General features: G+C 42.5%; 1 protein-coding gene and 1 long non-coding RNA gene across 11 annotated transcripts in view; one reads left to right on the top strand and one right to left on the bottom strand.

The window, feature by feature from the left end:
- Nucleotides 1-16,345, top strand: part of LOC142494936 (uncharacterized) — a 70,206-nt gene that overhangs the window by 50,363 nt on the left and 3,498 nt on the right. The window lies entirely within an intron of this gene.
- The window catches only part of LHFPL3 (LHFPL tetraspan subfamily member 3), a 148,756-nt gene continuing 143,417 nt past the window's right edge, over nucleotides 11,007-16,345 (bottom strand). For 8 of the 9 annotated variants that reach the window (XR_012801614.1, XR_012801613.1, XR_012801617.1 and 5 more), the window contains one exon: nucleotides 11,007-15,762. Coding sequence is in view for 1 of the 9 variants with exons in the window: in XM_075599658.1 (XP_075455773.1) it covers nucleotides 15,749-15,762 (14 nt within the window). In the remaining 8 variants the exon portion in view is untranslated. The remainder of the gene's footprint in view (nucleotides 15,763-16,345) is intronic. The other variant, XR_012801615.1, reaches the window with a different exon arrangement.

The following is a 16,345-nucleotide window of genomic DNA, read 5'->3' as shown; positions in this document are numbered from 1 at the left end:
ATAAAATCACATTTTATTGTACTTAAACTAAAAAAGCTCCAACTCATACAAGATTCACGCCTGACCGATTTTGGCATTTACCCCGCCATTCAAGGACTAAGTAACTCTATTATACATACAGACATGCACACCTGATCTCACCCACGCCTCCCTGCCATCTCTTCCTCTGTAAATGGTATTAACCCTCTCATTTAATACTGACTAACCTTAAAACTTGCCCCACAAATCAAGCATCCCAATAGCCTGCACTCAAGGCTATTGTCCCACACTCAGTCACTCCTACCACCCATTGTGGCCAAGTACTGCCATCTACAGCACTTACTCCCTCACCTACTGTCTCTGTAAGTTCCCCATCAAACCTCTTAGATTGTAAGCTCTTCGGGGCAGGGATTTCCTTTCCTATGGTCTGATTTTGCTGCGCTTATTGTATTATAATTCCCCGTCCTGTATTCTTTGTGAAGCGCTGAGTACACTTTTGGCGCTATATAAATAAAGAAATACAATACATAACTCTATAACACAAAACTCTATTATACATTTATGGAGCAATGTTAAGTACATAATTAGAAATCACAGCTGTTTAAGTATCACACATGGATCAAGAGTTAAAAAAAAGGAAAACATGAATTAAAGAAATATACTCCAATCACGATAGCTGCACAATTCCCTCCGCTTTATATATTGAAAAGTCAAGAGTTTGGCTAACATCTAAGACATGGGAGAAATCTTTTTCAAAGGGACATTTTCGATGTGGACATTGAATTCAATGTAGCCATACACACGATACTAAATATTTCTGCCATTGTAGTTTTTTTTAATAATGCTATTCTGGGTCTCCCTCCTCTCCAAATGAACCTACTAAATGCTCTATTCAATTCTATGGTGTCTATATGTTTTATTAAGTGAGCTGGGAGACAGGGCACACGGATTTGAAAAAATGAAAATATTTATTTAAGCTAACATGTTTTCCATTTATTTGGTGTGCAGCGCTTATCCTTCCTCGCATTGTATGTTTTATTAGTAATATTTGTACATAGTTACATAGTAGATGAGGTTGAAAAAAGACGTACGTCCATCAAGTTCAAACTATGCTAAATTTAGACAACACTTTATCCTTTATCTATACTTACTTATTGATCCAGAGGAAGGCAAATAAAACCCCCCAGAATCATATCATCCAATGATGTCTCATAAGGGGAAAAATAAATTCCTTCCTGACTCCAAGAATTGGCAATCTGATTAATCCCTAGATCAACATATTTCCCATGTATACTTATTTGGTATATCCCTGTATACCTTTCTCTTCTAAAAAGATGTCCAACCTTTTTTTTGAACAAATCTATTATATCTGCCATCACAGTCTCCATGGGTAATGAATTGCACATTTTAACTGCCCTTACTATAAAGAACCTTTCCTTTGTTGCTGGTGAAATCTCCTTTCCTCCAACCTTAAGGGATGGCCCAGAGTCCTTTGTACTGCCCGTGGGATGAATAGATCTTTTGAAAGCTCCTTGTATTGTCCCCGAATATATTTGTATCTAGTTATCATATCCCCTCTTAGACGCCTCTTTTCTAATGTAAATAAATCTAATTTAGCTAGCCTCTCCTCATAACTGAGATTGTCCATCCCCTTTATTAATTTGGTGGCTCTTCTCTGGACTCTCTCTAGTTCCATAATGTCTTTTCTTAGGATTGGTGCCCAAAATTGTACTCCATATTCAAGGTGTGGTCTTACTAATGCTTTGTAAAGGGGCATAATAATGTTTACTTCACTTCCATCCATTGCCCGTTTGATGCAAGATAAGATCTTGTTTGCCTTTGCAGCTACTGCATGACTTTGGGCACTATTGCTAAGCCTGCTGTCTACAAGCACTCCTAAATCTTTCTCCATCAAGGATTCCCCCAATTTATCCCCATTTAATTTGTAATTCGCCTTTTTATTCTTACATCCCAAATGCATAACCTTACATTTATCTGTATTAAACCTCATCTTAATCTGTATTAAACGTCATTAATAAACAAGTTAAAAAGCAGGGGTCCCAGTACCGATCCCTGAGGTACTCCACTCACGACTTTAGCCCAACCTGAAAAAGTTCCATTTATGACAACCCTCTGTTTTCTGTCCTTTAACCAGTTTTCAATCCAGGTGCATATATTATTACTGAGTCCAATTTGCTTTATTTTGTACACCAACCTCTTGTGTGAAACCGTATCAAAAGCCTGTACGGGATAGAGAATTCTGGCAAAACTGACTATTTTGATCAGTTGGCATCTCCCTGGCAGGTTCAGAGGGAGGTTGTGCCACCCTTCCAGTTCCTTTATTACCTTCTGAAAAATACTCTTAAAATTGTCTACACACAATTTCCCCAGGCCCTCTCCCATCATCCACTTACCCCTGTGTCACCCTCTTCTTCCCCATGCCATGTCATCCCCCCTTTTCCAACAGCCCTAGGTGTCGCCCCTTCTCGCCCCTTCCACTTGTACTTTGTGTCAGTGTATAGTGCTGTCAGGTTATAGTCTGTCTGGTCAGCACTGTGGTGCTCGTGCGGCACACCGCACAAATCCATGAGTGTCCCACAACCAATCCACAATGCCCTACCTGAGGCAAAATCTTGGCATTAAGATATGGCTGTTGATATATTGAGGACAGTATGATGCAGGGTTACTGTAGGATGTCTGTTGTAGTAGACCAACGATAGGCTCTACGTTATCTAAACAGTGCCACTCAACATGCTTATGATTTTAGCATATTCTTTATATACAGTACCATCTCTTAATCGTTGGCTGTTACCAGTTGGTTCCAATTGTTAAAGATAGAGGCAATTTAGAAATTTAGACATGTCTTGTAAGCTCAGGTAAAGGGTTATTTAAAGGAGCCTCAACATAATATGAGAGAAAATCCGAACCAAGCACAACAGAACCAAGGATTAATATTTTTTTCAAGAACCGGGAGATTTTGGGACATGTCCACTAAATATACAACTTAACATAACATAAAGAGCTGAATAACAAGTAGTATACACTTCATACTAATTGCAAAGCAGCTTAAAGGAAGCACTCCAGATTCACTGAGATACTCTGTAGCCCTCAATCCTGAACAAGTTATTTCTCATTAATGTTTGTGACATCATGCAGGGTATCAATTTATCACCTTTACATGGAAAAATATCCTTTACATGGAAATACAGTATATGCACAGAGAAGATAGTATTATAGAAAGGTCAATAGTAGAATTTTAGTGGCTTAGCCAGAGTGGGCTGAGGGCCATTGTAATACCAAGTTGTCAGAAGCCGGTTTACAGCCAGATAAATACAGTAGATCACAGAAGGCCGGTACTCCCAAGGTATGTCTGCAAAACAGACCCTCCGCAATTATTAAATATCAGAATGCTTTATTATTAGTATTTTATATATTCCACAGCTCTTATATATACCTGCAGACCACTAAAACACAACAAAACACACAAACACAAGCCTTCACGATGGTGTGGAACAAATGACAACGGGTGGCAGACAGTTAGTTTTGTGCATTGTTGTCTTTTGAGGACCTGTCGAAGAATCAGAGCTGTTTGGTACTGCCAGGAGTCAAAGAACACATGTGGCAGACAGGAGAAGTGCATGGATGAAGTATTTGGTTGCTATAGCAACCTGAGGGCTATGAGATGAATCAAGCTGAGGCTGATGGATCTGTGAAATGCAACAATTGAAGGGTCTGGGAAATTGAATAGGTAATTTGTATAAGGAAAGGATGCAGAGAGAAGGCGAGAGTAGATAGTAGAAACATACAATTGAAAGAGCAAAATTATATTTCTACAATTCAGTGAACAGTAGTATATTTTGAGACTCTAGTATGTATCTTAATATTATTCATAACATTGATTATTAAATAAGTGCTTTGATTCTTCATTTATATTGCTTGAGGTTGTAATTGTAAGTTTTAAATTCCCCAAATACTAGTTTCTTTTTACCAAATTGTGGTTTGTAAAATATATGAAAAGTTTTTAGAAAGTTCTTCATTTACAGGGTAAAAAAAATAAATAAATGTATATAGCAAATAAAAAAAATCACATGTCTTAGGCAGGTCTGCAACCATGCCTTTCATCATTATCCCCAGCATATAGTGCTTCCACTGAGGCAAGGGATTCTGGGAAATGACATGCAAATGAGCACACAATGTGTCACCTTTTGTCTGAAAAACCATTGTTAGATGGAGCCCATATAAGCTAATGCTCGCTGTTAACGCAGCTTTAAAGCACAGCATGGGAATCAGAGAAACCATTCACAGACATGTTTCAACCTTAATGGGTATCATCAGTGTGAAGTTGGTTGTACTACTGGCTTTGCATTTTCAAGACTAGGGTTTACCATCTCGTTTTAAGTTATGGTGGATGAAAAAGGCAACAAGAAACCTCCACCGTATTGCATATAGCAAATAAAAAGATTACTTGTGAGCACATTCACATGTCTTTGGCAGCTCTGCAACCCTGCTTTTCACCATTATCCCCAGCATACAGTGCTTCCACTGTTTTTTCAGACAAAAGGTGGTACGTGTGCTCATTTGCATGTCATTTCCCAGAATCCCTTGCTGCAGTGGAAGCACTGTATGTTAGGTGATAAAGGTTGAAAGGCGGGGTTGCAGACCTGTCTAAGACATGTGAATGTGCTCACAAGTGATATTCTTTATTGGCTATATGCTAACGGTGGAGTTTTTTTGTTGCATTTTTCACCCACCATAACTTAAAATGTATGTATGTATGTATGTAAAAAAAAAAAAAAAAAAAAAAAAAAAAAAAGAGAGAGAGAAATGATCTGGCCATGTCTCCCTGCAGTAGTGCTACAAATCTCTTTTGCATGTGCACATGTAGCGCCACTACGTCGATACGATGATATCACAGGATCTCTTTGCAGCTCTGCAGTTTCTGGTATAATTGAGGTCTTAGGATCCCTCATCAGTGGAGGCGCTGTACCGAGAAGGGCAAGAGCATACCCCAGGCTCCCAGCGGTGGCGGCTTAGGCCTCCTGTGAGCCACAGGTAATTCAGCACGCGTTGTTCCCATAGTTATAGGGAAAGGAGGCTACATACATACATATACACACACACACACACACATATATATATATATATATATATATATATATATATATACAGTGTTCGATAATCCTATACATTTACACGCCCGACCGTGTGGATTTAACCCCCGGGCGAGTAAATATTGGCCCAAGCAGCACACGTGTGTTGTTGAAATTTTCCCTGCTCGCGCTGAAATTTCCCTGCTCGCGCTGAAATTTCCCTGCTCGCGCTGGCTAAAAAAAAAAAAAAAAAAAACTCCCCCTACCTGACAGCTGATTGGCGCGCGCTCCCAGTCTTTGTGGGCGCGCGGCCAGGCTCTATATGAGCCTGCCCCCAACGAGCGGCCATTCTTTTCCCATGGAGTATGGAGGATACAGTAAGTATTATCTGTGCTTTCCCCCACCTCCCTCCCCGGCGCTCCTGCTGCCTGCAGTTATGGAGATGGTAGCGGGGATGACCCCTCATGTCCCCGCTTCCCCCCCTTCCGCTTCCCCCCGGTCCCGTGTTAGAGAGTGCGGCGGGTGATGGGAGCGGGGATGCCCCCTCATGTCCCTGCTTCCCCCCGGTCCCGCGTCAGAGAGCGCGGCGGGTGATGGGAGCGGGGATGCCCCCTCATGTCCCTGCTTCCCCCCGGTCCCGCGTCAGAGAGCGTGGCGGGTGATGGGAGCGGGGATGTCCCCTCATGTCCCTGCTTCCCCCCGGTCCCGTGTTAGAGAGCGCGGCGGGTGATGGGTGCGGGGATGCCCCCTCATGTCCCTGCTTCCCCTTCCCCCCGGTCCCGTGTTAGAGAGCGCGGCGGGTGATGGGAGCGGGGATGCCCCCTCATGTCCCTGCTTTACCCCCCCCCCCCGCTTCCCCCCGGTCCCGTGTTAGAGAGCGCGGCAGGTGATGGGAGCGGGGATGCCCCCTCATGTCCCTGCTTCCCCCCGGTTCCGTGTTAGAGAGCGCGGCGGGTGATGGGAGCGGGGATGTCCCCGCGGAGCAGGAGATGGGCGGGTGGGGGGGGGGGGGGAGCATGGTGGTGCTGGTCGCGGCCTTTCCAAAAGGTGTGTAGAGAGAGAGTGAGTGTGTGTGGGCATGGGAGAATGTGTGTGTGTGTGTGTGTGTGTGTGTGTGTGTATGGGAGTGTGTGTGTGTATTTATGTGGGAGTGTGTGTGTATATATGTGGGAGTGTGTGTGTATATGTGGGAGTGTGTGTGTATATGTGGGAGTGTGTGTGTATATGTGGGAGTGTGTGTATATATGTGGGAGTGTGTGTGTATATGTGGGAGTGTGTGTATATGTGGGAGTGTGTGTGTATATGTGGGAGTGTGTGTGTATATGTGGGAGTGTGTGTATATGTGGGAGTATGTGTGTATATGTGGGAGTGTGTGTGTATATGTGGGAGTGTGTGTGTATATGTGGGAGTATGTGTGTATATGTGGGAGTGTGTGTATATGTGGGAGTGTGTGTGTATATGTGGGAGTGTGTGTATATATGGGAGTGTGTGTGTGTGTGTGTATATATGGAAGTGTGTGTGTATATATGGGAGTGTGTGTGTGTATGTATGAGTGTGTGTGTGTGTGTATATATATATGGGAGTGTGTGTGTGTGTATATGTGGGAGTGTGTGTGTATATGTGGGAGTGTGTGTGTATATGTGGGAGTATGTGTGTATATGTGGGAGTGTGTGTGTATATGTGGGAGTGTGTGTATATGTGGGAGTGTGTGTGTATATATGGGAGTGTGTGTATATATGGGAGTGTGTGTGTGTGTATATATGGAAGTGTGTGTGTATATATGGGAGTGTGTGTGTGTATGTATGAGTGTGTGTGTGTGTGTATATATATATGGGAGTGTGTGTGTGTGTATATATGGGAGTGTGTGTGTATATATGGGAGTGTGTGTGTGTGTGTATATATGGGAGTGTGTGTGTGTGTGTATATATATGGGAGAATATGTATGTGTGACACCAGAGGTACCTCCCCCCCCAATCAGTCACCCACCCCTGCCCCGGTCAGTCAGTCACCCCTGCCCCAGTCAGTCAGTCACATCTGCCGCGGTCAGTCAGTCACCCCTGCCCTGGTCAGTCAGTCACCCCTGCCCCGGTCAGTCAGTCACCCCTGCCCCGGTCAGTCAGTCACCCCTGCCCCGGTCAGTCAGTCACCCCTGCCCCGGTCAGTCAGTCACCCCTGCCCTGGTCAGTCAGTCACCCCTGCCCCCTCTCTCTGGTCTCCCCTCTCTCTGGTCTCCCCCGTCTCTGGTCTCCCCCATCTCCTCTCTCTGGTCTCCCCCGTCTCCCCACTCTCTGGTCTCCCCCCTCTTTTCTTGTCTCCCCCCGTCTCCCCTCTCTCTGGTCTCCCCCTGTCTCCTCTCTCTGGTCTCCCCCGTCTCCCCTCTCTCTGGTCTCCCCCGTCTCCCCTCTCTCTGGTCTCCCCCGTTTCCCCTCTCTCTGGTCTCTCCCTTCTCTCTGGTCTCTCCCCTCTCTCTGGTCTCCCCCCTCTCTGGTCTCCCCCGTCTCCCATCTCTCTGGTCTCCCCCCGTCTCCCCTCTCTCTGGTCTCCCCCGTCTCCCCTCTCTCTGGTCTCCCCCGTCTCTGGTCTCCCCTCTCTCTGGTCTCCCCCGTCTCCCCCCTCTCCCCGGTCTCTCCCTTCTCTCTGGTCTCTCCCCTCTCTCTGGTCTGCCCCCTCTCTGGTCTCCCCCGTCTCCTCTCTCTGGTCTCCCCCCTCTCTCCCTTCTCTCTGGTCTCTCCCCTCTCTCTGGTCTCCCCCCTCTCTCTGGTCTGCCCCCTCTCTGGTCTCCCCTCTCTCTGGTCTCCCCCGTCTCCCATCTCTCTGGTCTCCCCAGTCTCCCCTCTCTCTGGTCTCCGCACGTCTCCCCTCTCTCTGGTCTCCCCCGTCTCCCCCATCTCCCCTCTCTCTGGTCTCTCCCGTCTCCCCTCTCTGGTCTCTCTCCCCTCTTTCTCTCTCCCCCCTCTGTCTCCTTCTCTCTCCTGTCTCTTTTTCTCTCTCCCTCCTCTGTCTCTTTTTCTCTCCCCGTCTCTTTTTTCCTTCTCCCCTCTTCTCCTCTCTCCCCCTCTTCCTCTCCCTCTCTTCACCTTCCCCTCCCCCTCTTCCTCTCCCCCCCTCTCTGTATCTGGATATCTTATTTACCCTATATATCTTAACTGTCCTATACTACACCAAAATAACTTATACTGCTTTCTTCCATAGCTGACTCAAGCTTCACACGGAAGACATCGGAATCCCCCCTAACCCAGAAGACAGGTAGGGAACACCTCCCATCCAACTTATAACATTGCGGGAATGAGGTATCTGGACATTGAGGGACTGCGGATCAGGTAAGATCCCAGGTGGGATTGCTGCTTTAGATATTGTGAAGCGGGGACGTCCAGACACTGGTTAAGGGGTTCAGGAAACTAGTCATTCCCCTGTGGCTTTTATATCTAGATCCAACATACACACACACACACACACACACACACACACACACACACACACACACACACACACACACACACACACACACACACACACACACACACACACACACACACACACACACACACGTAACAAGGACGAATTGTAGTATAATGTAATAAATACATTTGTCAAAAACAAATGTTCTGACCAGGAATTTATTAAATATATTTTATTTATATATTTTATTTTAAAGCGGGGTTGGGGGTGGGACTAGGTGGCGAGTAGATTTTTTGGTTGGGCGAGTAGATTTTTGGGTGATTTGTCGAACACTGTATATATATATACAGTGGTTGACAAATCACCAAAAAATCTACTCGCCACCTAGTACCAAACGTGTGCTGCTTGGGCCAATATTTACTCGCCCGGGGCTTAAATCCACTCGCCCGGGCGAGCAAATGTATAGGTTTGTCGAACACTATATATATATATATATATATATAATATATATATTAGTTAAAATACCTGGGTTTGCACGGGTTGGATTACTCTGGAGTCATCTTCTCCATTGCAGACTTGAAACTGTGACTCGATCGATAATGGCTCCCTCTTTAACCAGATCAAAATTCACCCTTAAGACAGGGGTGCCCAATGCTACATCCAATTGACGAAACATATAAAGTAATAAGTATAAAGTTTAAATACTTCAATAATAATATTTAATTGGTTATTTAGTTAAACCCTTTGGCCAAACGTCATAAGCCTGCATACCACGTCAAGGTAAACCAAAATTAACGAAGGTCCTTAAACTAAACTGTGAACCCTTCCTTTTACTTCTGTATGAGGGGATGCAACCACCGTAAGTCTTGTCCATTCAGCAAAATGGTAGAAATTCCCAAGTTAAAAAGGTGGGGAGGGGTGAGCTCTTGGAGGAGGGGCCACTTACCTCTAAGCGACTGTTGCCAGTCAGGAACTAAATTAACACACACATTCCCAGCACACTCTAACTCCAGTACTGAGACTGTAATACACATGCGTGAAGCAAGGACCTTCTGCATGTCTCCATGACGACGGGCATGAAAATCAAAGACAGGGACATTGTGGGACAGACAGGCCAATGGGAGACCACGCAATTGCGCGATGATGTCACCTGAAAGGAAACGGGACACGGAAGTGCGCACGCGCCTGGATGAGATACCTAGATCTCCAGTTGCAGAAGCATCGTGAGATGGAAGGACCAATCGGGAGGCGAGATTGCCAAGCGATGACGTCACTCAGAAGCGACAAGGACCCGGATGTGCGCGCGCATGCGCATTGGACTTAAGGACTCATGTGGGAGAAGCCGGGTGATTTTAAGTAATTTCACCTGGGTTTGGGGTTATTAATAGTGGACACTTTGTACTTTGGTATTCTATCTTCACTTGAGAAAGACCACTTAGCTGGTTGAAACGTTGTGTATATGAGATAATACATTTCTTTTTTTGAGCAAATCCGTAGTGCCCTGGAACTTTCTATTTTTGCTTATCTTGGAGTTTTTCATAGACAGGGACTCCCCTGGACCAGGAACACCAGTAACAGCAAGTATCTGAATTTATTGCATGGTGTGCAGCATTATACTTGAATTTATTGTTTTCCAGCTGACGACAACAGTAAAAACTCAAGCACAGCGTAAACCTTTAAAAAAAAACAAACAAGTTCATTTATTTCATGTGACATTAAAGCAATGACTTAATAAAAATCTACTTCGTTATGAATTTCAAGAACAAACATAATACAAAACAATGAGAAAATACACAATGCAGTAGGAATAAATAGGTTTTTATTTTCTATCATTTGTAAATGTTCTGTACAGAATTGCTAAAATCCTACAATATTTTTGTACCATAAGTATATGTGAGCAAGTAATAATAATAACTTATTTATATAGCGCTTCACAATTACAAAAAAAAAAGAGAAAAACAACTGTAATACAAATTGCGTTGTGTCTAATTACTTTAATTTAACTATCATAATAAGTTTACAGTGCGCATAACGTTTTTCATTGATGGCTAGATGTTATAAGCATCAATCTGACAGTCATATTTAAGAGAAAGGCAGTACTGCCCATAAACAAATAATAATTTGTTACCCCATTTTAAATATCTGAGTAGAGTTGGTTTCCAATGTCATTTCCTAACCATTTTACATGCCCTAAACACTGTTTGTTTGTTTCTTGAAATCCATGAACATACTACAGTATACTCTCTACTTTTTCGTATTTTTATTTGTACACCCGGATATATTACACATGAGTTAACACTGCTTCCAGAATCAGTGGTGATTAGTAGATGCCCAGCAACTAATACCATAACTTGATCTCCACTTGTTATGTCACCTCCATTACTATTAACATTCTCCTTTATGGTTAATGGAAAATGCACACCATCTTCTTGGCACTGGAAATCACTTTAAGGTGCAAAAGGTGCACCAGCTCTCCCATATGAGCAGATATATTCTCTGCTCCCTAGTAGAGGTCCTAAGAGAAAGAAGTGGACTGTGGATTCTGATTTTCCAGCTAGTGAAAGAAATTGGGAAATGCATGATGTTTAAAGGCAGAGATCAGCTATGATAAATTAAATCAGCCAGATGCAGCAAGGTGCTTGGTTGGAATGGCTACTTCCCCATGTGACAAATACACCCAATAACCTTTCAGTTGCCGTGAGTGTACACTAGGTAACAATTTATTAAACTAGAAACTTTGGCATTTCCTACCTATCGTAGAATGTGTAGGGTGGACCATATAAGGCCCAGAAAAGTTGTTACATCCTTCAACTCACAGAGATTGTACAGCAGCAGGACAGGACAAACCCTGTGGGAAACCATGACTGCCGCTCTGCCCTTCCTCTGGGCATACTAAAGCAAGTAAAACTATATAAATAGGAGTTCCAAATCCCAATAATAACTGCGTTTCGACGGCGGATGCATGTCTGCAGTGGTGGGTGGGCTGGTGAGACTTTGAACACCAGCAGATCTCACTATTTGGCAAGAGCTCTATAGGAGAGAGCAGCATGGTCAGGCGGGTAAGTCTTTTCCTTGGGTTGCCATATAGTGCCTGCAGATGCTGCTAGGTGACAAATACTTTTAACGATCGTCCTGCAGGAGAAAGCACAGAACTGGCCTAAAAGTCTTTAAAGCAGTCCTGACTATTACTTTTTAATTTTTTTACAGGATGGAAACCAAGAGGTCCCTAAAGCTGAACCGCTGTATGTTTTAGCTCCAAGGACTCCCTGGTTTCTGAGATAGCTACTGGTAAAGGCATAGTGTTTCACGCCCCTTCAGGGGAAACAAAAATGGAGGTTTTAATCTTGTGGGTCACGTGTGTCATTCACTGTGACCTCCTATTAGATGGCCATTTAAAAGCCAATGCAACATTAGGAAGTAAAGCTGATACCTGTACTGGTATCTCAAGAACCAGGGGTCCTCCGGAACAGAAAATAACGCTGTCCAATTCCGGAGACCTCAGTTCTACTCCTGAAAAATAATATGGGGGGTGGGGTGGGTAGGAGATCGAGGGCCAAATGCCTGGATTGTATTCAGCTAGTGTAGAGCAGAGAAGAAGATACTAGGGCGTTTGGCCAGGGTGAGAGCAAGGAATAGCCAAAATTCATGAGGGAAACGCCTGGGGATGAATGCGTGAAGGGAACGCTGGGAGTAGGTGCAGGAAGGGAATCCTGGTTGTTTGGTACGAGGTAACACCATCATGACAACAAAGTGACATGCAGGAGCAGGTGTAACTGCAGCATGCTGAACCAAGGAAGCATAAACCAGACTTGGGGAGTGCAAAGAATAAACAATCCAGATAGGGAAGCATGGGAAATCCTTTACATTTAAAAGCAGAGATCAGCTGAACGCCTGGGCTGAATTTGCTACTCCCCCATGCTATACATACAGGCTATAGCGTTCCAAATGTATTGCCAAAACCAGTGGTTCTCAAACCTTCCGAGAGGCCGAGACCAGGTCCTTGAGGCAACCAACTTACACTCTATTAATACGCAAATGATGTGCATTCACCTGTGTGCAAGATAACTGGTTATACCTAAAAGCTGGTGTGGCCAGCAGTCCCAGAGTAGAGGATTGAGCACCATTGGCCTAAACTACGTGTTTTTGCACCCAATAACTGGCAGATACAGTCCCTTACAGCACCAAACATGAAATAATGTCAATGACTTATTTAAAGAAGGGATTAAAGAGAGCTAATTGCAGAGATGGGTTTAATAGTTTAAAAGTACAGCATATGATTGACAGAAATACATGTACTTGTATGATTTGTGCATTACAATGCAGACTCTGAACTGGGAGAATAATGGAGGTGAAGCGATTACTGTTAATCTAGTTTGCCCCAGACCATTGATATTACAATCAGATTTATGGACATACAGTAACTGAGATAAAGTGAGAGGCTAGGAAGACCTAATGCCAGGAAAAATGATACTATAATGTTGCTTATCTGTTTTCTTTAAAAAGGCATGAATCACCTAGTCACAACCTTAATATGTCACTACAGAGATTTAAAAAGATACATTTTACTGATTGGTATAATATTTTTAAGCAAAACATGTTGAAATCATTTTTATGTGTTCATTTGTAAACATGATGAGATGCACTTCAGAAGCGGTTTCCCTTTTTCTTTTATAGCTATTCTCTTTTGTGTGTTGTTACAGTATTCCTCCCTTCCCATGTGCCTTCACATTCTCCTGGTTTGTCTTCTGAAGATATTCACTGGACCAAATCTCCTTCAATTCCTTCCTACAAGCAAAAAACCCAGAATATATTCCCACAGAAAATCTTTTAGCACATTGTTATTTTTCGGTTTGTTCTAAAAAGCACCCAACAGCATTTACACATAAATTAAAACACAAATAGCACGGGAGAAAACTGTATACGGCAACTTCTTTGTACATCAAACATAAACATCTTTAGCATTTTTATTTTACACAGACATTTACATTCTTGGAATGAATGTTAAAGGAGCAGTCCCTTATGCTACCAAAACAAACCAATGGACGTGCCGTGTATAATAATAGAGTTAAATTCTGGTGCCTGATGCAATGATTTTTTTTAACAAAAATCAGACACCTTTAAATCATGTACCTTGCACAGGCATCTTCGGATCTTTGGCCCTCTGCCGGGAAGTGTGGATTCAAAGTAAAGGGAACACTTTTCAGTAGGAACACTGAATGGGGGATTGCATGCATTTAAAAATGAATCATCGTCCACACTGAAAAGAGAAACCAAAACGGCCAAAGTTTTTGCTTTCATGATGACTACATTTGTTTACAGAAGCGGATTACATTATTGTGTTGATCTACATGGGACTATCCGTTCAACGTGTTCACCGTCTATAAACAAATGACACTCCAGTTATTAAAAGCACAATCTAAAAGAACTACAGTAAGGTATTACAACCCACATAAGATTTACCATATACAATCAATATTTTCCAAGTAGTAGTAGTCCTTCCGAAAATGTATTTTCTGGAGTGGGTGGGAGAAGATACTCGGAAATCCTAAGCACTTACGTAATCAACACTGGTTTAGCCTGTCTTTACTGGAATTCATAAAATAAGCAATATTTCATCACACAGGCTGCATAACACCATTATTTATCTGAGATAGAACAGCAGCCATGTTTATAATTGGTTCAAACTGATTTTTTTTTAAATATATATCTGGAGTGCTTATGATTGTAAAAAGGACAGATGAGATTCACAGCAGAAAGCATAAAAGGCAAGATCAATAAATATTTACATGTGAAAATCGAGTAGACGGATTGCTGTATTATTTCAGCATGAATATGCCTTGACTAGTTTTTCATCATTACAATTATGCAAACGTTTGTAGTAATTAAACTTTTTCATCCAATTACTGTGCTGGAGAAGGAATATCCAGTCTCTAACAAAGCAGAAAAGCGCAACATATGACACTTTGCAGACACAGTGAAATAACGATGCAGATTCTGCACGTGAAGAGGAATTCTCCAACCTGAAAAGTACAGTGTGGATAGTTAGATTGTTGGACCCAAGGATTGCAGAATTTGCCAGATATGATGCATTTCGTCTCAAGTACACTTGAGAATAGTTTTGTATTCCACATGTTTACAATCGGCATCTTCTGTTGTGGTTTAATCCAAGTTCGTTCCCAATTTTCATATCCATACCAGGAATCTATTGCATCGGCAGTGGCTTACACTTTTGTGTATTTAGGTTGCGGGAAAAAGATGTAAAAACCTGAATGAGGTGTAGAGGCAAGCTCTGAACTGTTGTAAAATGGTATTGTATTTGGCAATAACTGTGGTACATTTATTTATCCATAGTCTATACTAACTCAGGTATATACCCGGTGAAAATGAAGGCGACACCGGAAAATCTCGTCAGCGATCTATCACTGCAGATTATCACTGATAACATATCTTGAAGAACTGATAAGAAAATAATATAAAGCTAAGAATGACTTAGTATGGTGGCAGCACAAGGCAAACTGTAAACACGGACCCTCTAATCTGTTGTTTATGAAGAATATCTTTTCATGACGATGCATGTAACTAGAGTATTCAAGCAATGTATAAAACTACATTAAATAGGGTAGGGTTGTTTTTTTCTCACTAATAGCATGATTAATTTTATCGCTAGATATTGTATACATGGCTTCTGGGCAAATTGCTATTGTAACAAAGATGTACATAGCATATATATGACACATTGACTCAGGATAATGGAATACGTTATACACCCCTTTCTTTTTAAATTAATGAGACTAGTATTAATGGAAAATACATACTCACACTTGTTAATTAACAATGGGTGAAAAAAAAATAAGAAACTTTTACTGAATTATGGAGAATTATTCCATCATTCCATGTTATTTAAATATGACCATGATAAGTAACTTTGAGTGCACTACTTGCATGAAAACTGTGTTAATTTCTTTTGTAGAATTCTTTTAAAATAACATTTTAAAATATGAGCCATTTACATATTATCAAACACCACTTTTCTTTTTTTTTTATGACCCAGTAGCTTATGGTACTCAAGAATGTCCTTATTTGAAAACAGTTTCTATTGAGTTGGAATATAATTCAGTTGGGTGCAGAAAAGAATATTCCTGCCTTCTAAACTGGTTTTGTAACTGAATTCCTAAACATTGCTAATTTCAGCATGGTCCTCAAATGTTGAAGTCTTCTCCACACGATGATGATGTACAAAAGCTATTACTCAGTTTCATTTGTGCTTGTTCTTGTAAATATTAACTCAGTAAAACTGTAGAAAAAAAGGAAACAGAAAGTTAGCCATTTGTGAAATTGATAAAAAAAAAATAATTACAATAGCTTAAATATAGACTAATATGCATGGTAAGCCCGTTGAGGCTTCATTTCAAATACAAAAGCATTAACCACATAACATTAGATTAAGCTGATATTCAAAACGCACGATCTATTATGTAGTATATATAAATATTATGTACTTGTAGGATTCTCCCAGGAAAGATACATTGTCAAACACATATAAACTGGCCAACACCCACCCTATAACAGGGCTGTCATATTTGCAGGCTGCGGGCCGCATGTGTCTGACAAGGTGTTGCCATGTGGCCCGCACCTGTTGATTGGACAGGCAGGATAGCTGGGACAGGAGGCCTGTGCCAGTGACTGCGGCGGCCCAGCCAGTGCTGGAAGTTGTTGCCTACTCCCTCGCTGGTGCACGCTCCTCCTTCCCCACTGGTGCGTGCTGGTAGAAGGCTGCGCCGCACCGGAGGCTCCCCAAAGGTAATGTGTGGGGTATTGCGGGACAGGGAAGCTTATGCGGGGTAGCAGGGGGTATTGTTGTGCTATTGTGGGAGAGG

Source organism: Ascaphus truei, chromosome 5 (assembly GCF_040206685.1).
Source record: "Ascaphus truei isolate aAscTru1 chromosome 5, aAscTru1.hap1, whole genome shotgun sequence".
Taxonomy (NCBI): Eukaryota; Metazoa; Chordata; class Amphibia; order Anura; family Ascaphidae; genus Ascaphus; species Ascaphus truei.
This window is presented reverse-complemented; position numbering and strand designations above follow the sequence as displayed.